This window comes from Quercus suber, unplaced genomic scaffold (genome assembly GCF_002906115.3).
Source record: "Quercus suber isolate HL8 unplaced genomic scaffold, Cork oak 2.0 scaffold_663, whole genome shotgun sequence".
Classification (NCBI taxonomy): domain Eukaryota; kingdom Viridiplantae; phylum Streptophyta; class Magnoliopsida; order Fagales; family Fagaceae; genus Quercus; species Quercus suber.
Window position 1 is genome coordinate 21,177 of NW_027070104.1, and position 27,264 is coordinate 48,440.

The 27,264-nt window shown below is 33.4% G+C and overlaps 2 protein-coding genes across 4 annotated transcripts; one reads left to right on the forward strand and one right to left on the reverse strand.

The window, feature by feature from the left end:
- On the reverse strand, positions 1 to 4,471 carry LOC112016061 (LOB domain-containing protein 36). Of its 3 annotated transcripts, none has more exons than XM_024048560.2 (3): positions 4,079 to 4,471; positions 2,124 to 3,126; positions 1 to 375 (listed from the first exon to the last, which is right to left on the reverse strand). In XM_024048560.2, exon 2 carries the CDS (start codon positions 3,120 to 3,122, stop codon positions 2,187 to 2,189), a length of 936 nt encoding a protein of 311 aa, XP_023904328.1. In that variant the 5' UTR covers positions 3,123 to 3,126; positions 4,079 to 4,471; the 3' UTR covers positions 1 to 375; positions 2,124 to 2,186. The 3 variants fall into 3 exon arrangements, with proteins under 3 accessions (XP_023904328.1, XP_065621981.1, XP_065621982.1); XM_065765909.1 differs by lacking the exon at positions 4,079 to 4,471 and adding an exon at positions 3,722 to 3,862; XM_065765910.1 differs by lacking the exon at positions 4,079 to 4,471 and adding an exon at positions 3,227 to 3,628.
- A 21,094-nt stretch (positions 4,472 to 25,565) lies between these two features.
- On the forward strand, positions 25,566 to 26,764 carry LOC112028106 (uncharacterized). Its single transcript, XM_024060765.2, has 2 exons — positions 25,566 to 26,036; positions 26,126 to 26,764. Exons 1-2 carry the CDS (start codon positions 25,656 to 25,658, stop codon positions 26,330 to 26,332), a joined length of 588 nt encoding a protein of 195 aa, XP_023916533.2. The 5' UTR covers positions 25,566 to 25,655; the 3' UTR covers positions 26,333 to 26,764.
- The last annotated feature ends 500 nt before the right edge of the window (positions 26,765 to 27,264 follow it).

The window sequence follows — 27,264 nt, forward strand, 5'->3', positions numbered from 1 at the left end:
TTTAGTGCACCAAAATGTATTACCATACTGCATCAACATAATACGAAAGACACAAATCTACAACAACTACTACTACTACTACAGCTATGAAAAAATTGTTATTTGTAATTGTAGTAACAATGTAAGTTGGAAAATGCAAAGAAACTGAAGAGTAGCAAAGGACTTTAAAATGCTTTCCAGATTCTGATTTACACGTTTATAAGGATGAGCCATCGCTAACCCGATCAAAATAAAAAAGACTGCACTCAATGATTAATGCAGGTTATACATTTTTAAATGTATCCCCCAGAAAGTCTTCTTCGAACCCAAAAAATAATTGCAGCCTTAGGATCCCCAGATGTTAACCTCTTTTTTCTTGTATGCGGCAGATACGAGCTGCACAGAAAGGGAGAAAAATAGAAGTGAAAAAAGTATTAGAAAATGTTTATACAAGCATCAAATTTTCAATATATAAAAATCAAAAAAATTAAAAGTTCAAAAAATAAAAATAAATTCATGTAGTAAAATGGTTTTTAGAAAAACATACGAAGGGCAATAAACTAGTGTAAAAAACACAAGTCATCCAATATACTTTACTATCAGGTCACAAAACTTCTTAGTTTCTATATACCATCTCACAAGAAATAGGGCTAGACGTACGCCAAAATGTCCTTAAATCAATGACCAGATCCCAAAATGTTGCAGGTGGAAAAGCCTAAGGTGTATTGATTTCTACAATTCACAATAGACTGAACTGTTGGCACAAATAAAATTTATAAAATAACAAACCGTGCACATTTCTCTGAGCAACTAAAAAATTATATGATTTAATTGACCAAAAGGCAACCCATATAAACGAGACTAGAGTTTGTATCTAACCATCCACATTGAAATGTCATTTTCCATAAAAGATGATATGAAGTTATCTTTTCTGAATTTAAAAAAAAAAAAAAAAAAAAAAAAAAAAAACTTTATTTATTAAGGAATCAATGTCTTATAAAGTCTAGACGGAATTGAGTCATAGATGCAATAAATAGTAGGAGATAATAAATAGTCTTTAAGTCAATTATTGTGATACTATCACCCCAAAAATTCGAACCCGGAACTTACCTCGTACTAATGAGAAATGATATGATAAATATAATTGTCCTCTTACATAGAGATACTTATCAAAAAAAAAAAAAAATGTCCTCTTACATAGAGACGAATCTATAAGCATGACACCAATCTTTATGTAGAGAGTAATTACATATTTTGTTGTACCATACATCATCTCAATACAAATACACTCAACCACTAGTAATGGTATATAAAGCTTTTTTTTTTTTTTTGGAAAAACAAATACACACAAAGGAGAAGGAAAGATGTTCGAACACAAAAGCATACTACAAACTTCACTCAAAAGGCATAACAATTTTTAAGAGAGTGTGAATTAAGTTAAATGGTATATGAAGCTTAATAAGGCACTGTTAGGTGGGTGCAGAATAATACAAAAAGGGTACATTTTTTTTTCATACGACACGTGGGTGCGCAGAATTTATCATATTAGTCAATATCATGATTGGTGTTTGTAGCTACCTTATTCTTTGTCCCATGGTTGATACAAAAGATAGTAAAAATCAATTTAAGACACGCCACTAATGTGACTATGTTAACCCAAAGAAAAACATCATATCACACGGCACCCCATTTCTTTTGTTAGCAAAATATAAGGGCAACAAGATTATCAGTAAAACTGAAATAAAGATGCTCAAACACCCCCAACAAGAAAAAACAAAAATCGGGGGAAAAAAAGTAAAGAAGCAAAATTTGAGGCTGATAGGATAGCCAGTAACTTTAGATGGGTGCTACTGATCATTGATGAGGGCCGAGGGGACATCCCTGGTAGCGAAACGACAATAATTCCTTTAACCAACCCTTCTGCCCTATGCAATAAAGAGTATTTTGGGCTTTTCACTGCCACCAAACAAGATTTGCCCCATTTATGAAAAAACCAAGCTATATTAAACATAAAGGATCAAATCCATTCATAAATGCACAGCAGATGCTACTCAGAAAACCTCATTTGCTCAGGTATGAGAATATTCAATTAAAAGGAGAAAGAAAAATCAAAAAGAAAAGAAAGAAAGAAAGAAAATACATACCTTAGAATGAAAATTGGTTGGATGAAAAAGCGGGAAGGTTAGGGTGCTACAAAAAAAGAAGCATCAACAAGACGGACCAACACTCCTACCCTCCTCGCTTTCTGACTTAGGTTGCTGCGGCTGCGTTTGCTGGCCTTGTTGCTGTGCTTGTGTCTGTTGTGGTTGAAGCAAGAGCTGTGCCTGAAGCTGATGGTGAGGATGGTGATGTTCCGCTCCTTGCTGTGTTTGAATCTGGTAAGGGGTTTCATAGGTTCCCAGAGCCAAAGAAGGTGACATGGCCGCAGCATTCATCTGATTGTACCCACTCGCAGTGACCGAACCTGCACCGGCCGGGTCGAACCCGGTATTGAACCTCACAAGCTCTGGTTGCTGTTGCTGCTCGTAATTCCGGTAAATCTCTTGTTGCTCTCTGGCAGCTACCGCCGCGGCCAATTGTTGCGCCTCGTAAATCTGATGCTGGTGGTGCTGTTGCTGTTGCTGCTGCTGCTGTTGAGTCTCGCGAATCATCATTTGGCCGCTATGCGTAGCACCACCGGTGGGAATCCCCATCATCGCCGGCGACATGTTGTAAGGTAAGGCGACGCCGGAAGAGGAAGGATTGCCCGGGTGATGTTGCTGTGGGATATAGCCGGGAGGTTGGAGAATAGGTAGCATGGCCTGAGGTCCAATGTATGTGGCCAGTTCTTTCTTGGCATTGTAGAGATCAGTCTGGACTTGCTTCAGCCTGTGTTGAAGAATGGAAATTAGACCCACACAGCCATACACCGGGTCTCGCAAGCGAGCCTCTGCCTCGTAGGCCAACGAGTTCACCGCGTCTTCACGCTGGGCAGCATTGAGTTCGTTGAGAAGCTTGGCCACGTTACTCGCTCCGAAGACCTTGTGGACATTGGCAAACTTTTGAGGCTGATCCGGTGGGAAATACGGTGCGAACACGCATTCTTGCGTGCACTTTCGCCTCAAGAATTTGCATGCTGCGCACGGAGAGTTCGATGATGACATTTCTCTGAAAGAAAAAAAAAAAAATCAACAAGAAAGAAAATTATTAGTATTCATATTTGTTAGAGAAAAGGACAAATTGACTTCTTCAGAATAATATTAGTAACCTAGAGAGAGAAAGCGATGGTTAGAGAGAGAAAACCTGGGCCTGTGTGTTTTTGTTTAAATTTAATAATAATGAGGAAGCCATTGAAATGAGGGATCACGGAGATAAATGGAAAAAACAAAAGAGAAGAGAGGGGTTCAGGGAAGCTTCATGTACGGATTAAAAATGGTCATTAAAAGCGTCTCATAATCAAAGCCTAAATATAAATAAAAACAAATCCAGCCCGACATGATGAGTCAAAGACGATACAGGTATTACGAACAGTGTCTTGCAGTAAAAGCAAAAAGGGAGAAGAAGAAAGAATAACAAAGTTCCTCATAGTCATGGTGTAAGAACAACCAAAAAAAACAAAGACGAAACGAAACGAATCGTTTATCTTGACCCGGCAAAAAGGTTGCCGATATTTGTCAACTTCCAAACTACACCACTAGAGAGAGAAGAGAGAGCGACAGTGGAACAGAAAACAATGAAACGAGAACTAATCTGTGTAAATTACCAGAAATGTATCCGTAAATCCCTATAGAAATCGCGTTATGAACAAGCTCTCATCGCTTTCTCTCTCTCCGCTAAAAAAAAAAGCTACACCGTCTCAAAATGTAAGGAAATTTGTGGGGTATTAAGATATTTCTAGATCCGTTTTGAAAAAAAAAAAATCAAATTTCAAAAACCAAATCACAAAAAAATCTTTAAACTCTTAAGCAAAGAGTCCTTGTTATCCCCGTATACAAACAGTAATATATATATATATATATTTTATTTGGTTTAGCATATCTTATCTCAGATTCCTTAGAAAACCAAAGCGTGTAAAAACAAACATTGAAAATACCAGAATCTCATCTCGGATTATATTTACCTTATATAGATTTTTCCTTAAACTCCGTCCGATCAAAGTGTTGGACCTTTCGTTCTTTCCCCCTCTCTCTCGGTTCCTAGCAAGTCCATGCCACAGCTGTGATAAAACATAAGACTCCACGGACCGAAACGTCGACGTTTGTGGAAGGAAGAGATGGAAAGGAACTGTTTGGAAATGGAGACCGGAGAGAGAGAGAAGACTCTACAGTCTAGGGTTCAAGTGCGAGAGAGCTCTTGATCCGATCTTCAAGTTTCACGATCCCAATAGAAGAAGACTCGGAAAAATAATATGTGTAAATTTTCGAAAAGGAGAGAGAGAGAGAGAGAGAGAGAGAGTAAAAAAAGAAGAGCAATAACAGAAGTGATGATAGGGAAAAAGGATGAGAGATGATAAAAATGGCTTCAACCCTCAATTTCATATCACTTCTTTTACGTACCGTTGGATTATGTGAAGGTCATGCTGGCCGTCCGATCAAAAACTATGATTTTTAAAATAAAATGTTTTATAAAAAGTTAGAAACTTTGGTATGTGTTGTTGCACACACAAAAAATTAACCTTATAAAGGACCTCTTATTCTGAGCAAGAATTGAATGCGGCTCTGAGTTACCTATTTGTCCCTGTACTGTCTGCACATAATGCCAAACTTACCCTCCTTTTTGACCGTCACTTCTCCAGAGGTCCAAATTACCCAACTACCCTCACTCTCTCAATTTCTTTTCTTGTCATTCAAGTAATATTTTGAAGCACATTATAATCAAGCATGAGATTGTTATAGAAATGGACCACAAGCAATGCAAGTGAGATTAAAGTGCTTGTTTGTTCCAGCCAAGTGGGCCAGTTTTTGGTATTGCTTTAAGCCGCAATCATTAGGATTTTCTTAATTCTTCCTTTTTGAAAAGAAAGATTTGCAATTATTTTTCCTTTCCGCAGGAATCAAGAAATTGGATCTAACCATAAGAAGAATATTTGGCTGGTATTTAACTCACATAAAGTTCTTGTTTTAGCAATTCAAAAGTGGGGGAGGTTTTTTACTAATGAATCGATATTCAAATCATGCCATTATGGATACTTTTTTTTTATCAAAGTTTCGTATTTTCAATATCTTTTATATTAACTTATTTAATTGTACTTATTAAAGCGGATCTAAATTTTAAGTGAGTTGTCAAAAGTTAAAACTAGCAATCATAACTAGAAAATATAATTTTTGCAATCATTTCATTGTGTGATTGAATTAACGACATATGGATAATGACAGGGGCAGCTCTACAACCAGGCCAGGGGGTTCAAATGAACCCCTGGCTTGGCCCCAAAAAAAAATTTATATATAAATTTTTTTTTTTTATTTTTTTTTATTTTGACCCTAAAATAAAATTTGAACACCTTAACCCTAAATTTGTTTAAACCCAATTGAAATAAACTTGAAATATGATCATATTAGTGCTATTTTCAATATTTTCACAATATTTTTACAATAAAAATTAAGTGACAAGTTGTAATTGACTTTTTATCTAAACCCTTAACTAACATAACTTTTTTACATACCTTTAACAACTTGCCATCTAAATTTTATTACGTGTTTTGTCAATAGCACTACTATTAAAATTGCTCATTTGTTAAAAAACAAATAAACATTCTCTTTGGACTCTGGCTTACTTTACTATTGATGGTAGAATGAAACTGTTTTTTTCTACACTTTTCTTCTTCATCAACAAAAGATTACACCACTTGTACAACCAACTGATCGATCTGTATTTCCATCTATGATTCTTTTCTCGTACTCTCTTTCTCCCTTCTATATCTCTTACTATCTAATCAAGTGGTTTGGTAAGTGTTATACAATTTTTTTAGTTCAAAAATCCTTTAGTGTTTGCTCCAATTTCAAGAGAATGACCACACGTGTGATTAAAAATTCATACACTTCAAAAGCAAAATCTTATATAAGTTACTATTTATTTTCCCTAGTTTAAAGTTTACTCTCAGAACAACTCTTAGGTGTGTTACTATTCTTCTTTATCATATATTTTTATTTAACTGATATTACATATGATTATAATAAATTATTATTAATTTGACAAATATTATGATTAGTTATTTATTTATATTTATTTATATGCATTCTATCATTGTTTTCTTACCGATCTTTAAACTATTAATAATTTTTTAGACTATTTTACAAGATAGTTGTATTGTATACTATTTCAAATACTATGTTAGATTATTATATGTAATATGACAATTGTATATACCCAAAAAAAAAAAAAATCATTTTATCTTTTACTCCCCACAACAAATCCTAGCTCAAGACACTATTGACCCCCCTAAAAGAAAATCCTGGAACTACCACTGGATAATGATAAATGCTTTAATTGAAATCGGTTATAAGTTACATTTGTCATTATAAATTATGTAAGATTCATTGTCATGATGAGAGAAACTAGATAAAGTTATTGTAATTATTGTTTACTAACAATAATATGCATCTTAAAAAAATTGTGAAATTTTTCGTTCTGTTACTTAAAACAAATTTGATAGTTGCTCATTAAATTAATTATAAAATGTGAATTTTTTTTATGCCATGTTATATATCATTTCAATTTCAACGGATGTCCTAGAAAGCACATGCTTTGCAAAAATACACATTCAAAGTAATTTAATATTGACTTTGGATTTCAAAGTTTCCTTTTCAAATAAGGTGAAGTCTATTTATTAAGGGCGCCCCTTGGTCCATCCACGTGCCATGGCTTAAGCTCTTTTATGTAAAAACCATCAACACGTTTTTTTTGCACTTCTATTTTTATGTCTTTGGTATTTAAAATTTTATTTTACAAATCTGGTAATGTTAAAGGGTGATTAGGTACTTGTGCAGCAAACCTACGGCTACAATGTTAATGGCATTCATCCCCTATGACTATGTACACACACTTCACACATCGTTCCATGCACAATCGGCGTTAATCCAGTGTTACGATCCTGGCATTCTCACTGTACCCACTTGAAATTGACAAAATTGTATTTGACGCATCTTTTTCTCTCTCTTATCAATCAAGTTGCTGGATAAGGGTATTTTCGTAAACTCACACACGCTCAGCACATCTTTTCTCGATTCGGTCATTTAATGCTTCTTCTTCAACCTTCCTTTGCATCATCAGCGACGAGCGCACGAGTTACGAGATTTTAAAGAAGTTGTGAGTTGTGACCTGCTATCTCCGGTCAGCTCTCCGTACGAAAACCCACAACTTATCACCGTCCTCTTTGAAGTAACACCTGCGAGACCAGTCACTTCTGATTGACGGGTTTGTTTATATAATTATTCATTTCGAAGTGACAAAACCTTAAGCCTAAAATTGCCTGAAAGGACTGGTGGGTGCTCACGCTTTCAGCCGTCAGCTCTGTGACCCGCTACCGGCTAATCACTGCGCTCTAAAACTGTCCAATGGGTCAACTTTCATGTTCCCAGGCCTTTTTCCATGTTATTCACTGCTCCTACAATATTAATTTTTTTTTTTTTTTTTATTGCTAGTCAAATATTTATTTGCATTTACTCAACATTTTTTTTTTTTTTTACTTTTTTACTTTTTTTTTTAATTTACTAGTTACTAGGTATTCGTTTAAGATATGTTTATATTTTCGAGACTTTTTAGTTTCACACCTTAATAGCGGAGTAATACTTTTACAAACTTTACATGCCAATAGTCAAGGAATTTTCCAGAGTTTTTAGAGAGACATTTGACCGTAGAATTCTCAAATCTTAACATTTGTTCCTTTCGTTGTGAAAGGATGCAAATGAGTGATTACATTTTGTGTTAAGTTATTGACATTTCAACACATATTAGTCATCATTATTTTTTTAATAATATCTTTATTATGAGCTAGTATTTTATATATTTTAATTCCACCGATTCAAATAGTTGACATGGCATGAGTATTGCACTTTCTCAAGGAAGAGCACCACGTGTTGGTTTTTGAGTGGTGTTAAGGTTTGTCATTACTTGCAGCTAAGTATATAATCCATCTTGTCCCACGTACAAAAAGGTTTTACTATTCTACCAAAAAAAAAAAAGGTTTTAATAGAAAGGTCTTTGTCCCATTCTCCCAAATGTAAAAAGGTTTTGTTAATAAGGTTTTAAAGCTAGTTAAGTAAAGAACTTTTTAACTTTTATAAAAGTTAATAAGGTTTAACTGAAACTGAACCGTATTACATTATATTGATAATCAATTCATGTATGTGGTTACAGTAATAGAGGACAATAAAAGAGTTTGTTCGGATAATATCTTGTGTACGTGCCTGGTGGGCTTCACCACGTATCGAAGAAACAACACGTGTATGGCGAGGGAGTACATAGTATAGTGGGAGTGTGGGATGGGGGATTCCTTTCCTTCCTTTAACGGGACTCGAGAGTAAGGAGGTGGAAAGGGAGGAGAGGAAGCGAATAAGAAAAAAAGTAATGGGTACGTGGGACCCAGAAAGGAGGGAGAGTGGTGGTGGTGGTGGTGGTGGTGCCACTGAGTCTGAGTCTGAGTGAGTGAGTAGTACTGACTGAGCCCAGACAGAGAGAGATGGGCCAGTGTGTTGGTGAGCAATTGCGTGCAATGCGTTTCTTTCCATTTAATGTATACCCTGCATGCTGAACCTCAGAGGTACATTTTTTTTTTTTTTTGCAGCCAAAAAGTGGGGTTTGTGACTAATCTTTTCTCCTTCCTTTTGTTTTTTTTGTCTTCATTTGCTGCTGTTTGTACTCATTGTTTTTGCTTTTGTTTTCTTTGCTTTTTAACACTTAGTTGTTGACCAACCTGTTTCACAAACATTTATGGAGTAATTTATCGATCTGTATGTGGCTCTAAAGGAGGATAAATTACACCCTCTTACGTGTATATTCTTCCTTTCTCTTACAAACTAGTAGAACTTACAGTTGGTGGATCACACCAATTATAAGAGTTGAAACACGTACCCTCGTAATAAGGTATATTTTCTCCTGAAAAAATTATTAAAGCCTTTTTTATCTCTCTCTTTCTCTCATGTAAAGATGGGGAAATTCGTCCAAAGATAAATGCTAGTACCCTTTTTTGATTTTTACTTTTACTCCCCTGCTGTTTTGGACACACTATTAGCTTTACTAATAGAACAGTTGGTTATGTATAATACAGTATGATTTTGTTTTCTATTTATTTTAATGGAGTATGATCTTGGTTTTATAATTTGTTGTTTGTCTTGCGAAAATAGCGCACGCATCTGTCAATGAAAAATTGAACACTCTAGAAGGGAGCTAATTATACTAAATTGGTATTATACATGCTATATATGGTCTTTGAATTTATCAACTTGGTAATCGATAAAATTGGATATTTTCAGAATTTTCATAGATTTAAAATAATATATATCAGGAAGGTGCGAATCTCTTTCTATCTTCTAATACGTAAGCATTCGCATTTACAATAGAAAATTTGTACGAAAATTATATATGTACTTTTCTATCTGTAATTTTTAATTCAAACTTTCATTTTCAAATAATCACCATGATCTTGATGACAAAAGATAGGGGGGTTGAGACTTTGAGAGAAACAAAAATGCTAAGCTGATATACAATTATTCACAGTCTTTTTTACAGCTCTTGAAAATTTGAAATACTAGTAAGTTGTAATTTAATTATTATTTTCATATAAACTCATCAAAGCATTCACATCAACTTGTACAAAAATATTTGTCTATTTGAGTATAAGAACCCACTTTTTTTTATTTTTATACTCACTTTTCAAAACATTCTAAATTAGATTATCTACTTTACACTATATTCCATTAAAATATCAAAATTTCTTTTTTTTTTTTATAATTATTTCTCTTTCTTCATATACAATAACCATCATCTATTCTCTTTCTTCATCATCAAAAATTATGTAATTTTATATAGTTATTGTAACAAACTTTTAAATTCACACATACAATATACACAGACTTATAAAAACTATTTTTAAACAAAATTATGTAAATTTTACATATTTTTCTATTATACTCAAAATATTTTTATTGACATAATTTTTTATTAGTATGATTTATATAATATGTCACCTCAATTGATGTAAAAGATTTTGTATTCTTAAGATTTGTGGAATCAAAAATCATCTATTCTCTTTCTTTATCATCGAATATTATGGAATTTTATATAGTTATTGTAACAAATTTTTAAATTCACACATACAATTATACACAAACTTATAAGAATTATTTTTAAACAAAATTATGTAAATTTTACACATTTTTTTTATTATACTCGAAATATTTTTATTGACATAATTTTTTATTAGTATGATTTATATAATTTGTCACCTCAATTTTTTTTTTTTTTTTTAGAAGGAATTTGTCACCTCAATTGATGTAAAAGATTTCGTATTCTTAAAATTTGCGGAACCAAAAAATCAGGTACCCCTATTGATTACAAATACGGCAGGTGATCTAGCCCTTAATTTTTTCAGGTAATCAGCATATACAGCCCATTAAAGTGTACCATTGACTGAGGTTTACAAAAATTAATTTCACCATTCAATAAAGAAAAAAAAAAAAAAACTTTTGTCAGGGTCCTCTATAGATCACCCTTTTTTTTTTTTTTTTTTTTTTGTAGTAGTGAATACAAGATCTCAGAATAGATCAACAGTTACAAAGCTTGAACTAGTCCTAGTTACAAGGTTTGTAGAAACAAGGTAGTAGGTGAACAAGGTAATAGTAGGAGAATAGGTAGCAAAGAACTCTCACAAAGAAGGCTTCTAGGAAGAAAGCTCTCTCTAGGAAGAATTCTCTCTAAAATTGCTCCTCCCTAAACTTAAGGGACAGCCCCCCTTAAATAGGCAAAATTCGGAGTGAACAGTGTCATGAACAGTAAAAGTGAACAGTAAAAAGTGAACAGTAATTCGTGAACAGTAATCCATGAACAGTAATCCGTGAACAGTAATCCGTGAACAGTAATTTTTCTTACTTTTTGACTTGAAGTCTTCAGCAAATTTGGAATTTGATGGAGATGCTTCTGACTTGGAAGTGACAAAAAGCAAGAAGAATATCATCATGAGAGAATATATGCATACTAACCAAAGTAGGAAGAATCACCAATTCACCAATTCTTGTCAGACGCATGACTTTGAACAGGAGCATGAGAAAACATAGTATGAGCACGTGAATATTGAAACATTGCAGGCCAGACAAATAGTGCGAATCAGTCATCATCACCATCTTCATCATGTCCAAACCATTCTTCATTGTAAGGGTAGTAAGGATCTTTTGTAACAGAACCTTCGGAGGACCTTTCATCATCCAAACTAGCTTTTTCTGCTTTTAACATTTTGATGAGAGCATTTAGAGCTTCAGGGTCCTTGCGGATTTCATCCAAAGGAGAACTCGCTTTTCTAGGTTTAACAGTTTTAGCAGAGGAAGTGGATGCTTCCAGCACAGGGGATTGACCAAGTGAACAATCTTTAGTAATGGGGAGAACAGCTGAGGATGAAGAGTCTCTGGAGACAAGAGTAATAATTTTCTGAATATGAGGGAATTTTCCCCACCATTTCACATACCAATGTCTAGCAAGAATATCACCATCTTTTTGATACTGCCACTTTAGTATCCAAGGTATCTTGAAACGTTTAACAAAGTGAAGCAAAGGAGGGAACTTTGCACCAAGAGCATTAACCTTATAGGTTTTCTTGAAACATTCAAAAGCGTTAAATAATGGTTCAGGAAATATCTCTTCAATAGGGCCATGTTGAGACCACCAGCGGATGAACCAAAGAGGCATAGGTCCAGTGAAATTTTTATCAAAGTTAACAAACCAGGAATGAGACATGTCTTCATTCTGGTGAAGCATAAATCTTGACCAAGCAGTGATGTAATCAAAGTAGGAATAGGGGATGGGAGAGGAGGACATAGTCCTAGTAATATTGGGGGAATGACCCCATTCTTCTTCAGTAATAACATTGACAATGTAAACACTGTGGTAAATAATTTTGGAAGTATCAATTTTGTCAGAAATGGTGTTAATAATAATGGATTTCTCATTACGCAAGAGATCAGAATAATAATTCAAATTCTTATCTTTATGCTCAGGGATCCAGTGAAATCTTGGAGGAAAATAGCTTTTAGCAAGTTTGAGAGGATCAGAAATTGAGGCTCTGTTGGGTTCAATATAAAACATGTTTTGAAAATGTTGTTTTTTGATGTATTGAGGGATGTTGGAGCTTTTTGGGTAAACAGTCTTAATAGGTCGGTTAACAGGGGTAATAGCATAAGGATCATAACATGAGGCAAGAACAGAGGAGTAATTGGGTTTTGGGATAGTACCTAGTGGGGTGAAACGGTTAACAATGTCCAAGGAGGAAACAGGTTCTGTTTTAACAGTTGGATTAGGAGTGGCAGGTGTCTTGTCCTTAGACCTTCTACTTGCCATTGGGACACTGCAGAAATTCACGGGTAAGGAAATCAGGGATGGAATTTTGAGATCCTTTAATATATTCAATATCAAAATCAAAAACACTTAAAATAGCTTGCCATCTGGCAAAAATATGTTTTGAAGCAATATTTTCAACATCTTTCTCAATAACATATTTAGCACTTTTGCAATCAATACGTAACAAAAATCTTTGGTTTAACAAATCACTTTGAAATTTTGAAATACATAGTACTATAGATAAAATTTCCTTTTTAATAGTACTATAATTTAACTGTGCATTATTCCATATTCCAGAATAGAAACGGACAATTTGTTCAGGAGACTCTGGAGAAACTCTTTGTTTAAGAATACCACCATAACCAACATCAGAGGCATCGGTTTCAACAATTTTGAAGGCATCAACAGTTGGAATACCAAGACATGGGAGTGTCTTAACATGGGACTTGATTTGTTTAACAATAGAGGTATGAACATCAGACCAAGGTGGAGGATTGCTTTTTAACCGATCAAAGAGAGGTTTGCATTGTTTTCTCATATCTTTGTAGAAATCAGCAACATAATTTAATGACCCAAGAAATCTTTGAAGTTGAGTTTTATCAGTGATAACATCAGGAAATTTATCAGCAAACTGGATGGCTCTATCAATAGGACGAATTTGTCCTTCAGAGATATCATAGCCAAGGAAACGCACCTTTGTTTGAAACAATTTGATTTTCTTAGCAGAGACAACAAGGCCATTTCTTTTAATAGTGTCTAGAAACGAATACAAATGTTTCCAGTGTTCATCAATGGAATTGGAGTAAACAAGAACATCATCAATATAAACAATGGTGAAGTGGCTGAAGGAGTTGAAAATATCATTCATAATGTTTTGGAACTCACTAGGGGCATTCTTGAGCCCGAAAGGCATAACATTCCACTCATAATGTCCAAAAGGAGTGGTAAAAGCAGTTTTGTACCTATCATTCTCACTAATTTGGATTTGCCAGAATCCAGATTTCATATCAAATTTTGAGAATACAACAGCCTCACACAATCTATGGACCAGGTCATTCTTGTTGGGAATAGGATACCGAATCCATTCCAAAACCTTGTTCAAAGGTTTATAGTTAATAACTAGACGAGGAGTTCCTCTCTCAATTTCAGCATTCTTTTGAACATAGAAAGCAGAGCAAGACCAAGGAGACTTGCTATTCCTAATAAGTTTTTTCTCTAACAGATCATGAATTTCTTTTTTGCAAAATTCAACAGTTTCAGCATTCATTTGAATTGGACGAGCCTTAGTGGGAATGTTTTTCTCGTCAAAGTCTTTAACATAAGGCAAGTCAACAATATGTTTCTTCCTATGCCAAAAAGCATTAGGAATATCAGAGCAAACATCATCAACAAGCAATTTTTGGAAATTATCAATTTTTGACAGCAACAATTTATTGGAAAGTTGATCAGCAATTTTTTTGTATTTAACTTCTTGTTGAAGGAAGTTAAGATGTTTAATTTTAGCATAAATCAGATTGGAAGCATTATCAGTATCAATCTTAGATTTTGAAACAAATTTGAATTTTACTTTTTGACCAAAAGGGTCAGTAGTAATGCCATCATGTTCAACAAGAAAAGGATACAAAGCATTTATAAAAGGCAAACCAAGAATCACTTTATCAGTCATGTTTTTGACTAAAACAGAAGGAATCTTAAAACATATATTATCATGGCAAACATGAGCATTATTCAATTCGTATTTAATTTTCATGTGAGAACCATTAGCAGAAACCAATTTCTCAGTAGATTTTTCAAAATATTTTGAAGGGATCAATCCTTCTTGGATACAGTTTATATCTGCACCAGAATCAATCATGGCAATAACAAGGAAATGATAATCATGAGAAACAACAATTCTTACTTTTGTAAACCATTTCGGAGGAAGTATTTTATTAACAAGAGCAAGTCGAGAACTATCAATATTACCTTTATCAGAAAGAAGAGACTGTTGACAGGATTCATCTCCATCCTTGTGCTCATTTGGTTTATTATCAGACTTATCTTGACCAATATTTTTATTTTTAAACACATGTTTTAATTCACTTATCTCTTGTTTAACGATATTAATTTCATGTTGGAAATCATTAACAGTTAAATCTTTTGGTTTCTTTTTATTAAGTCTTTCCAAAGATTTTTCTTTACTTTTGGTGAGAACATTAACAGTTTTAGTAGCATTACAACATGAGTTTCTACAACCAAGTTTAATATCAGAAGATTCATCAAAAGATTGATAACAAGAATCAGTTGAAGAAGAAGAAAAATCATCCTCCAAAGAGTCAGACGAATTGTTTGATTCAAGGATTCTGAATAATTCTTCTTGATCATTATTTCCAATGTTTAACATGTTGTTGAACTTACAGTTTTTACACTTTTACGACCAGGTTTTCCACAGTTGAACAATTTACCTAAAATGACCAGGTTTTANAAGGAAGGGAACCTAAAAATATCTAAGTGAAAGCTACTACCACCGTATTGAATGCACTGTAGCTACTTTTATGGTTGCATTTATGTGGAGAAAACTCCTGAACAGTGCTGCCTTGGCTACCACAACTCACAGAAAGCCAAAAAGGGTGTCTGATAGGATAGACACTCAAATAAGAGCTCAAATGATCAACAAGTGTAGGATCAAGATGGTCTAAGGGGATCCATGTAATGTAAAAGACCCTCCATAAGGAAGGGATTGAAAAATCAAGAGAGAAACATTGTAGCAATCTAGAACCAAACTTGTAATCAAGTTTCAAAAGCAAATACATAAGAATCAATCTCCTCGGACTCTGCCGATGACGTTTTTCCTTAGTGAAAGTTCGTTATTTTCCTTTCTTTGTCATCAAGATCTGCTTATTTGTTGCTCAGTTCATTAAAGCCCAGTTTTCCAACCCATTCTCTACAAATTTATTGTTTTGGGCTTTTTAGGCCTAAGTCCATGTACTTTTTGGGCTAGGAATTCAAATTAGGTCCTTACACTAAACATGTTAAACATCTTTTATATGATAATTATAGAATAAAAAAAATTGAACTTCAATGGTAGTTTTATAATGGAGTATGACTTGGGAGTTGTGACATGTAGTTAACCTTGACTAATATATTTAGGATTTATAACCAACTTCAAAATTTTATAACTATTATTTGGTTGTTGTTTTTATTAGAAATTTTTAATGCTCCCAAGACAAAGCAAGCACAATTATTTTGAACCTGATATTTGATTTCTTTTATTTTATTTAGCCAAGACCATATAATTCTCAAGTTAGGGTGTTCAAAAAAAAAAAAATTTTGGGTGGACAAAACAAGTTATTATAAAAATAATTATGTGTATAAATATTTTTGTTGGTAAGTCTAGGAGCCGCCCTTGAGATGAGGGGAGTACGATTTGAACTATAGACATAAGATGCTAAAAAAAAACCATTCTCACTAGGTTATCATTGAAACCTCTTACATATCTGAAAGTTGATTATAAAGATGATTTGATTACTTTCAATTACACTTTTTTGATAAAAGAAGAGTGAGTTTATCCTACTAAAGATTAAAAATTGAAAATTGTTTTAATTTACGCCACTTAAAAGGCATAAAGATTGGTTGACAAATTCAATGACAATAGCACTATATAATTATGGATTTAGTTAACGGATGCCATAAGAACATTCATTTAAGAAATACTTAAAAAAAAAAATTGGAAAGAAAAAATGTAACTAATTTTTTTTAATAGATTTTTTTTTTAAAATAAAATAAAAGTGGAATCGAAACTTCTTAAAATTTTTTATTAATAAATACCCTAAGAGCACTTGTATAATTATACATGCAAATAAATTTTACAAACAGTTCTTAAATTTACAAATAGTTTTTTTTTTTTCCTTTTTGTTTGAAAGATCTAATGTATTGTTAAATAGACCAAAGTTAAATTTTATTGGACCTAGAAAAATTTAGGGCGGTCGCAATTTTTTTTAAAGTAGACAAATCATAAAACTTATACATAATTTTTTTTCCCAAGTTAAGGTGTTGTCGTGACCACCTGCCATCAACATGATTCTAAGAAGCCACCCCAAGAAAAGCATGTTACATTTGAAAAGGTCATAAATTCCGTTTAAAAGTTTGGCTTCCCTACTTTTTACAATGCATGCCTAACATCATGATCAAGAAGAAAAAATAATAGGAAATTAACCTTTGTTCTCTTTTGGTTTATTTGTGTTTTTCTTTTTAAAATAATTACATTATGCTGCTAATCTCACAATTCGAACTCTCTCTCTCTTAAACCCTCAAGCACTTAGTATATAAAGAGATGTCACTTTAGCTACAAGGCTCTTGACTGATTTATTTGTATTTTTGAGTAACTTGTTTATATAGATGCACTAATATAGTAAGTTTTAACAGTTAAAAGGGTGTTTGGTAGACTTGTTTAAACACATGTTTTCAGTTTTTAAACAATATTACATGCATTTTCACACACTTTTTTACCTACACGTATTTTCAAAAAAATTAAAAATTATTATTTAAACACACATACCAAACAGGCCCTAAATCTTCAAAGCACGTGGAAAAAAAGAAATGAAAGCACTGTCAAATCCACTTAGCTAAAAGCCTAAAACTAAAATCAATATCCGCAAATCAAACAAAACTAAAATCACCATCCGCAAATCAAACAAAAGTGCGTAAATAATTGGGATTTGTGGCTATCAGGAAAGCCAATTTGTCTGCTTCACAAGTTTTCTACCAATGGCCTTAACGCTTGCTTTTTGTGGAGAAAAGCCAAGACCATTTCTAGAAATATCAAAATAAGTTGTTCGTACTCATGAATCCGAGAGAGAAGAATTTGCAAAGTAGCTTGGAGCGGTTTTTGCAAAATCCATGAGCATATGGCAGACCACATGCAAGCTACAAGCCCAAGAAATAATGGCCCAATATCTATTGTATGATCTTTAATTTCGGCCTAATTACCTCAAACCATGAATAAGCATTTGACCTCATTTAGTGTTAATTGACTAAATCCCTCAAATGTAGTAGGTTTTTATGGGGACATTTCTTCCAAGTTCCAATATAGCATAACAAGCTGGTTTAGCAATCTAGATTACCCTGTTTGGCATTAAACCAGATTGCTACAATGTTCAATATTGAAAACCTCTCTAATGCTTTGACCAAATTAAACCAAAGCATTAAATAACAACCAATCTAACCCTAGTACCCTACCAATCATATTTTTTTTCTCACACACTTAATATTAAAAACAACATATTTAGAGTAGCGTTTGTGTGTGTGGCAGCACAAATAGAGCTGTCTTTCTCTCCTTCATGAAGCTGCTATATCAATAAAGCCTAAAAGACCGTCTATGTGACATGGCTAGGAGCCAAATCTGCCCAAACAAAAGTACATTTTTCTTTTTCGGTCATATATGTAAGACTTTTCATGATACAATGTATAGATCATTTTACTTTACTGATTGAAACTAAAGTTAATTAATGAGAGATATTAGTACCTCTTGCCTCGATGGGACAAGTTCTCACCTCGGTTTGTGTAATGATAACTTTTTGGTGTAATTTAATTAGATCATCCAATATATTGAACATTTCTTAAAATGATGAATAATTGAATAACAAATTTAAACTCTACAATAATTTTTACTAAAAGCATTTTTTTTCATATATGTAAGATTATTTATTGTAAATCTAAAATATAAGTAAAAATACATAGTTGTTTGACCAATTTAAATCAATAAATAATTTAATTTAATTATTATACTAGTTTCTCCCTCCCCAAGTTTATATTACCCAAAGAGCTAGCGGATATACATTTTTATTAATGTTGTGTATTTGTTGCTGCTTCTGCGTACTAAAGTTTTATAAGTACCATTGATTGAATGCTCCCTAAAAACATTAGGAAAGCAATAAACAATTATGGATTCATGGTTTCTCTTTGAACTTGGGCATATAGGCCGCATAGCAGTTAATGATATGGCTGAGATATGGGCAGTGAGATAGAGGCTTATGTTATCATGGGATATGGGGTTTAAATTTATCCCACTAGAACCTGATTATATTACTGTTATCAATTGGCTAATCATTGATAATGTCTTACCATTTACCAACTGGATGTTGTTCTCTTAATTTCTGATTGCAAGAACCTCTTATGAGTCGTCCATCTATTTTATATATATTGTAAAGCTAACAAATGTGCAAATGAACTAGCGAAAAGGGGTCTACAACAACAGGGCTTTTTGCAAGTTTATGACTTATGCCCAAATTTTGTTTGTCCAGCTTTTGTTTGGGATATGAAGCAACTTGGGAGTTGGGACTAGTAAATTGTGTTCTTGGAGGCCTATACGCCTTTTGTTGCATAGGGGAGGTTTGGGTCCACTACTTCCAATGCACTGGACCCGGTTGGATGATGACATGTGTCCAAAAATAGATACGTGTCACAATCCTAACGGGTCCAGTATCACTGAACACTAGACCTAATTCAGATCCTTGTTGCATAAACTCTCTATTAGCCGAATATTACTCCCCTTTTTTATCCAAAAAAAGAAACAATTATGACAACGTACCTTCCTGTGTATATCTTCAAATTAAATGATTGGAACATGATCCATGTGTCTCAAATTTCAAATTTGTTTCAAGTTTCAACTACAAGACAGCTTTAACTTCTTCTTTTCTTCATTCTGGGTGAAGATGAGAAACCACAGAAAAGGGAAACGGCAGAAAAGTTCCCCTCACAGCCACAGAATCACTCTGTCAGAATGAGAAGTGGAGGATGATGGAAAAAGGCCGTGACTTACGTCTTATGAGAAACATGAACTCATTAAAAAAAAAAAAATTAGAAACATGAAACATGGTTATTATTGCTGACGATGAATGTGATGACATCAAAATATTCTTCTTTTTTATTTTATTTTTTGATTTGAAAGACTGTAACAAATCACACAACTTGCCTATGCAATGAGTTGTGACTTGTGACTTGAGACTTGTGAGAGGTAGAGAAAAATTGTGAGTCCATAACATCACCACTTACAACTTGCGGGCAAATTGGGATAAAAATTATATGATTCATGTGGTCTTAGCATTAGAGCACTAGCATCTGAGGATGCAAAAAAAAAAAAAAAAATTTGCATCCTCAAACACTACTTTATCTATTTTACCAACTCATTTTACAATTCATCTTACATCTCAATTTTTATTTTTATATATAATCCAATAAAATAATATATACTACTTAATTAAATAATAAAAAAGTATTGTTCTCTCTCTCCTTCCTCTCATTATCTTTTTCTCTTCACACACAACCACAAGATTAAATATTATTTTTTTCTTTACAACCTATGAATAGTAAGATTGCATATATGCAATCTCACTATTCATAGGTTGCAAATTCTTTTAAGTATACAAACACAGATGAAGTGAATTTTGACTGTCTTGAGTTGTAAAATAGCAACAACCGAAGGGCTTTTACACCCCAATACGCTTTTGTAATTTTGATTTTGGTAACAGATGGCATCTGAATATTAATCTAATAAAAATAAAAAAATAAAAAGTTTTGGTACTCATTGTCAAATCCATGCACGTGATGATTTTTCCAGCAGCCTGCAGCCCCCAGGAAAATTTCAACAGCGAAAAGAGGAATGGAAAAAAACAGGAGGGTCACCTAAAATATGAATAATATGTACAAAGAAGGATGACTGAAAATGGTTCAAAAGCTTGCAGTGGTTCCTGGCCATTTATACAATGTCATTAGCCTTGTATAATATAGTATATTCAGGTGATCTATAGAGCTTTTCTACTGTAAGTGTTTAACTCTACTTTCAATAAAGAAGTATTTTCAGTTAACTCTATGTTCATTATGTTCATTATACTACTTGTTGCTACCGCCACCATGGACGGATTACCGCCATACTGGACGGTTCTAAATTGCTTTTGAATTATTTACTTTGAATTATTTTGTTATACTGCTTGGCTGGTTCTACCGCCTTATTTTGCTAACACTACTTTCAAGTTATATTAACCAAAGCATTAGAGAGGTTTTCAATATTGAACATTGTAGCAATCTGGTTTAATGCCAAAGCAGGGTAATCTAGATTGCTAAACCAGCTTAGTTATGCTATATTGGAACTTGGAAGAAATGTCCCCATAAAAACCTACTACATTTGAGGGATTTAGTCAATTTACACTAGATGAGGTCAAATGCTTATTCATGGTTTGAGGTAATTAGGCCGAAATTAAAGATCATACAATAGATATTGGGCCAGTATTTCTTGGGCTTGTAGCTTGCATGTGGTCTTGCTCATATGCTCATGGATTTTGCAAAAAGCGCTCCAAGCATACTTTGCAAATTCTTTCTCTCGGATTCATGAGTAAACTTAAATTGAATGTACCCATGGTTTTTAATGGAGTTTGAAGTTTGTCTTTATATTAAGATTTCATTTCCTATTTGTGTGTGTTTGTTTCTTTTCTTTTCTTTTTTTTTTAAATCTTAAATACAACATCATTTTAGCCTCCAAATCACACTTCTTCAAAGTTCCCTCTTAAAATTATATGGTCTTGGCTAAATAAAATAAAAGAAATTAAATAGCAGGTCCAAAATAATTGTGCTTGCTTTGTCTTGGGCTTTCCGAGAAAATGAGCATTAAAATTTTCTAATAAAAACAACAACCAAATATTAGTCATAAAATTTTGAAGGTAGTTATAAATCCTAAATATATTAGTCAAGGTTAACTACATGTCATAACTCCCAAAATCATACTCCATTATAAAACTACTATTGAAGTTAAATTTTTTATTCTATAATTTAAAATATAAAAGATGTTTAACATGTTTAGCAAAAAAGAAAAAAGAAAAAGATGTTTAACATATAGAGGAATCTTCTTTCCTTTTTTTTAAGAAACATATAGAGTAATCTAATTAAGGAAATAACTTCAGTTAGTTCAACTAATAAAGTTTTTTATGATTGAATAAAATATCTTAAATTTAATCATTTGTCTACACCAAAAACCGATTAATGTCTTGATTTGATGATAAATAAGGCAATTACCAAAAGTGGTTTATTTTAAAAGGACAAGATTTATAAACCAAAATGCACACGGAATCTAAAATGAACTATTTGTCATTTTTTTTTTTGGTGCCACCATGCACCTACGAGCATAAACAATTTATTTTGATATTCCTAGAAATGGCCTTGGCTTGATATATTAGTCAATGTTAACTACATGTCACAGTTCCCAAAATCATACTCCATTATAAAACTACTATTGAAGTTAAAATTTTTTTTTTAAAAAAAAAAAAATAATAAAAGAATTTTTTTTTTTTTTTTTTTTGATACTGTGAGGACTTGATTTGGGTTGTGAAGCCACTATGTGGAAGGACTTAAACCCAAGAAGCCCAAAATAATAAATTTATAATCAAATAGATATTGGTATGGATTCAAGTAGGAGAATGAAAAGAAGTAGGATTATATTGAAGAAAAAAACAGTCCTCGGCAGGATCCGAGGTGAACTGTTCTTGTTTATTATCCTTAAATTCGGTTACAAGTTTAATCTTTGAATGCTTAGTCTTTCTTCTTATCCTTTTTTCGATCCCTTTTTTTATGAAAGACCTCTCTCCTTATATAGTTCCTTCTAAAGCATCTTGATCTTACACTTGTTGATTACCTACGTTATCACTTGAGTGTTTGTTCCATCAGACACCCTCTCTGGTTGTGTATGCCTTGGGGTAGCCAACTTTGTACTGTTCAGGCGTCTTCTCCATATTAATGTAGCCAGGAAAGTAGCTGTAGAACATTAAATGCGGTAGTGATAGTTTTCTTCCTAAGATATCTAAAGCCTTCTCTCGGTCTAATGTCTCAAAAATGTCTATTCATATCGACAAAACTTTCTAGGAGATTCTCTTCCGAGGAGACACCTACTCTCGGCTTGTCTCACTGAGCTTTTACGGCCAGAACCAACTTTTTTATTCGTTAACACGGTCTCTAATAACGGAGATTCTTTCTCCTTGGACTAGTACTGATCCTCGGCTTGGGCCATAGGCCCAATTGCCAAATGTATAATGGACTTTCGGGCCTAATATCCCTACAGATACCATTCAAAGGGAGATAAAAAAACAAAAGTTATACAAACGCTGGGTTGTACCAGCAATAGTTCAAAGGCACTTGTGTTGCTCTTTTTGCTACAAACCAGACATGTTTAACTATAATGTGGGGCACAAAAAGCATGTTGCAGAAAAATATGTTTAAGATGTTTAACATACAGAGTAATCTTTTTTTTTTTTTTTTTTTTAAGAAACATATAGAGTAATCTAATTAATTTTTTATCCCTTCAAGGGAAGAAGTGGCACTACCATGCATGTCTCCAATTAACTACAACATAAGACTTTTTGTTTTTTAGAGGAACTGTAACATAAGATAAGTCTATAAGCCTCAAGTCCGTTTGATAGTTACTGAGATTTGCATAGGTTACAATTTGCCACAATTTTTATTATTATTATAACATTTGTCACAATTATGAACGATAATGTTTTTATGTTTAACTAAGGACAAAAAAATAAAAATTGAAATGAGTTTCAGTTAGTTCAACTAATAAATTTTTTTATGGTTGAATAAAATATCTGAAGTTTAATCCTTTGTCTACACCAAAAACCGGTCAATGTATTGATTTAATAATAAATAAGGCAATTATCAAAATCAGTTTATTTTAAAAGCAAAAGATTTATAAACCAAAATGCACATAGAATAAAAAATGAACTGTTTGTCATTTTTATCTTTTTGTGCCCCCATGCACCTACGAGCATGAACAACTTATTTTGATATTCCTAGAAATGGTCTTGGCTTTTCTCCACAAAAAGCAAGCGTGTAAGGCCGTTGGTAGAAATATTGTGAAGCGGCCAATATGGCTTTCCTGATAGCCACAAATCCCAATAATTTATGCATTTTTGTGTGATTTGCGGATAGTGATTTTAGTTTTAGGATTTTAGCTAAGTGGATTTGACAGTGCCGAAAAGACTAAAGTTATATAGATGCACTAATATGATAAGTTTTAACAGTTAAATCATCGAAGCACATGGAAGAAATAAACAAAAAGCAAGCGTGTAAGGCTGTTGGTAGAAATCTTGTGAGGTGAACAATATGGCTTTTCTGATAGCCACAAATCCCAATTATTTATGCCTTTTTGTTTGATTTGCGGATAGTGATTTTAGTTTTAGGCTTTTAGCTAAGTGGAATTGACTGTGCCGAAAAGACTAAAGTTATATAGATGCACTAGTATGATAAGTTTTAACAGTTAAATCCTCGAAGCATGTGGAAGAAAGAAACGAAAAGCATATGGAAGAAATCGATGATTTAATTGTTAAAACTTACAATATTAGTGCATCTATATAAACAAGTTACTTAAAAATGCAAATAAAACAAGACATTCTAACTAAAATGACATCTTTATATATACTAAGTGCTTGAGGGTTTAGGAAGAAAAGATTCGAACTATAAGATTAGCAACATATTATAATTATCTTTTCTTTTCTTTTCTTTTTGAGAAGGGACTACTTTTTCTTCTTGCTTATGATGTTAGGCATGCATTGTAAAAAGTAGGGAAGCCAAACTTTTAAATGGAATATATGGTCTTTTGAAATGTAACATGCTTTTCTCAGGGTGGCTTCACTGAATCACATTGAAGACAGGTGGTGACAGGAACACCTTAATCTGGAAAAAAAGAAAAAAAAAAGATTATGTATAATTTTTATGATTTGTCTTCTCTTAAAAAAAAATTGCGACCACCCTAAATTTTTCTAGGTCTAATAACATTTAACTTGGGGCCCTTCTAACAATACATTCGGTCTTTTCAAACAAAAAGAAAACAAAAATCCAAGAAAATTTTTATTGAATTAAATTTTGAAAAAGAAGTAGCTTACATCATTGATAATGAGACTATATATATATATATATATATTTATCATGCAACAATTTCAAAATATAAAAAATTGTAGAAGGAAATCGTAAAACTTTATTTATTTGTGTGTGATTGTGTGTGTGTGTGTGTGTGTGTTTTGTCAATATATAAAGTTATCTTTTTATTAAAAAATTTATAATTTAAGTTTCTTAATAATTACCGTACAAAAAAATTCTAGAGACAGCACTAGCTTTTCTTATTACAAATGAATATTATTAAACTTTTACACAAATGACAAAATGACATGTCTCATAAACGGTCCAGCTATCCCATTTTGCATTTATTGGATGTGTCATGTAAATTTAAGAACCGATTGTAAAATTTATTTGCATGTACAATTATATAGGTGCTCTTAGGGTATTTGTTAATCATTTTAGAAAATTTTTGATTTCACTTTAACTGAAAATATATATGTATATAAAGGATAATTAGAGCAAACCCACCTGAGGTTCGGCTCATTTGCGCTTTGCCTACCCGTGGTTCAAAACTTATCACTTTGCCCACTTGAGATGCCTTTCGTTAGAGATTTATTACCCACCTCTCCCTTTGCTGTTAGAAAAACAGATTTTTAGAGAAAAACAAACATAACAAAAATAAAAAAGTTAAGGTTTTTTATTACTTAAGAACTTCTTTGAGAACAAAACACAAATCAACAGTATTGCTATTCTCTTGTCCAATGGGTTATTCAAACATGTATTGGTTTGAATCTGTACTCTGACAATTTTTTTCATTTCTTATAAAATTTGTGTCAAAAATTTTCTAAAACGAACCATTAAGGGGGTGTTTGGTAGAGTAGTTTGAAAATTGTTGTTTGTAATTTTTTGAAATACGTGTGGGTAAAAAAGTGTGTTGAAATACGTGAAATATTGTTTAAAAACTAAAAAATGTTGTTTGAAAACATAAACCAAACAGGCCCTAACCATTACCCCATTTGTGAACATGACCCAATTCTATTCAACATTTCTACCACAAAATTCTCCAACAACAAAACTGATTCTTCTTAGGCTTTATCAAAAGGGCCCATAACCCCTATAACCAGACCCGATGTGGGAGCTCCCCAAGTCCCATCACTCCCTCCAAGGCCCAACAACTTAAACCCCTAAAAAAAATTAAATCACAAAAAAAAGGTAAAAACCCTCACACAACACAACACATTCCAACTCCAAACTCCAAACCCCTCATTGCATTTGCAGAAGTAGAAGAAGAAATGACGAGGTGGTGGCGCTCCGCTACCAACAACCTGAGAACCGCCGTGTCAAGCCACAGTTCATCGCAGCCATCATCGGCCGGGTACCACACGATCCAGGCAATCCCTAGGGAGTGCGTAGGGAACAGAGTGTCGTCGAGGGACAGAGCTCAGGGTCGAATCCCAGCCGTGGTTATTTCCCAGCACCTCCTCCAGAAAGACTCCACAGCCCCACGATCCATGTCCAGGAAGCATCTGGTCACCACTGAGTGGAAGCAGATTCAAGCCATTCTCAAGTCCGTTGAGCTCCCATATTTCTGCTCTACCACTTTCCCACTCCAGATCCGAGCAGGCTCCGGATCCTCTCACCTACTTGAATCCGGCACCGTCCTCCCCATTAAGGCAACCTCTTTTTTTCTTTGCTTTTCAAATTGTTATTAACCGTTTTTATAATTTGTTGCTTATTTTCTGTGTTTTTGTTGGGTTAATAGATTCATAGGGACGAAGCTACTGGGAAGGTATTAAATTTGGTGTTTGTTTGGGCCGACGACGGGTCGGAGTTGAAGGTTGATGTGCCCGTTGTTTTCAAAGGAGAAGATGCTTGTCCAGGTCTTCAGAAAGGTATTTTTGCTTTGTTTGTTTCAGATAATGTTTTGGTGTTTCTAGATTTCATGTCACAATATGATTCAATACATTAGGCATAGCTTAGAGCTGTATGCATTACATTGGGAAGTGGACCAACCAAAACATGTGGCTGAACTAGTGAAGTTGAGCACAGTATTGCTTGCTGTTGTATATGTGCCTCAATCTCAAATTAAAATGCAAATTTTCATTTTTTTTAAAGGACAGAGGCACATATAGCGAATGCCAATATTGTTGCAGCATATTTATCTATCCAAATTGAGGGGAGTTAACTTACAGATATTTTCACCTAAACCAAGCAGCCTATTGAGAGTCGGTTGCTTTTGACTGGTTAAAGACTGGAATTTTCTTCTGGATTTTTAAACCTGTTCTTTCCACCAAGAGGTTATTAAATCCATGATTCTGTTGTTCTATCAATCCTATCAACTAAGCTTTGTGTTCTGCTTTGCAAACTTTTGCATGGGTTATTATGATTTTGAACAAGCCGCTATGGTAACTTATCAAAAAAACAAAACAACCCGCCGAGTCTCGTATTGCTTCAAGACTCGGTCCGCAAGAACTTGCTCCAAGGCAAGGTAAGACTCAGAAGTCAACTATAAAGGAATTAAGGAGGGCCACATGGGCTTTAATACGATACCCTTCTACAAGACTAGTGACGTTTGCCATAGAAGTGGTCTACTAAACTACTGTTGAGTCTCAATAATGCACAAGAGATTAATCCCAAATTAGAATATGTTTACTAATTAAAATTTTCAGTTCATAAAAAAAAGAGCGTCCAAATTAAGACATGGCAAGAATATAAGTTGTATCTTTTACATACCAAATAGAGAATTGGAGGAGAAAACATTTTCTCCTTTTTACGTATGGAATAGTTCACAATTTACTCGTTATCTTTGAAACTAACTAATTTTCCCTTTATATTTGAGAAATACGTAAATAACCCATATTTACTTTCTCAATTAAATCCAATGTGTCTTTTGAAGAAATT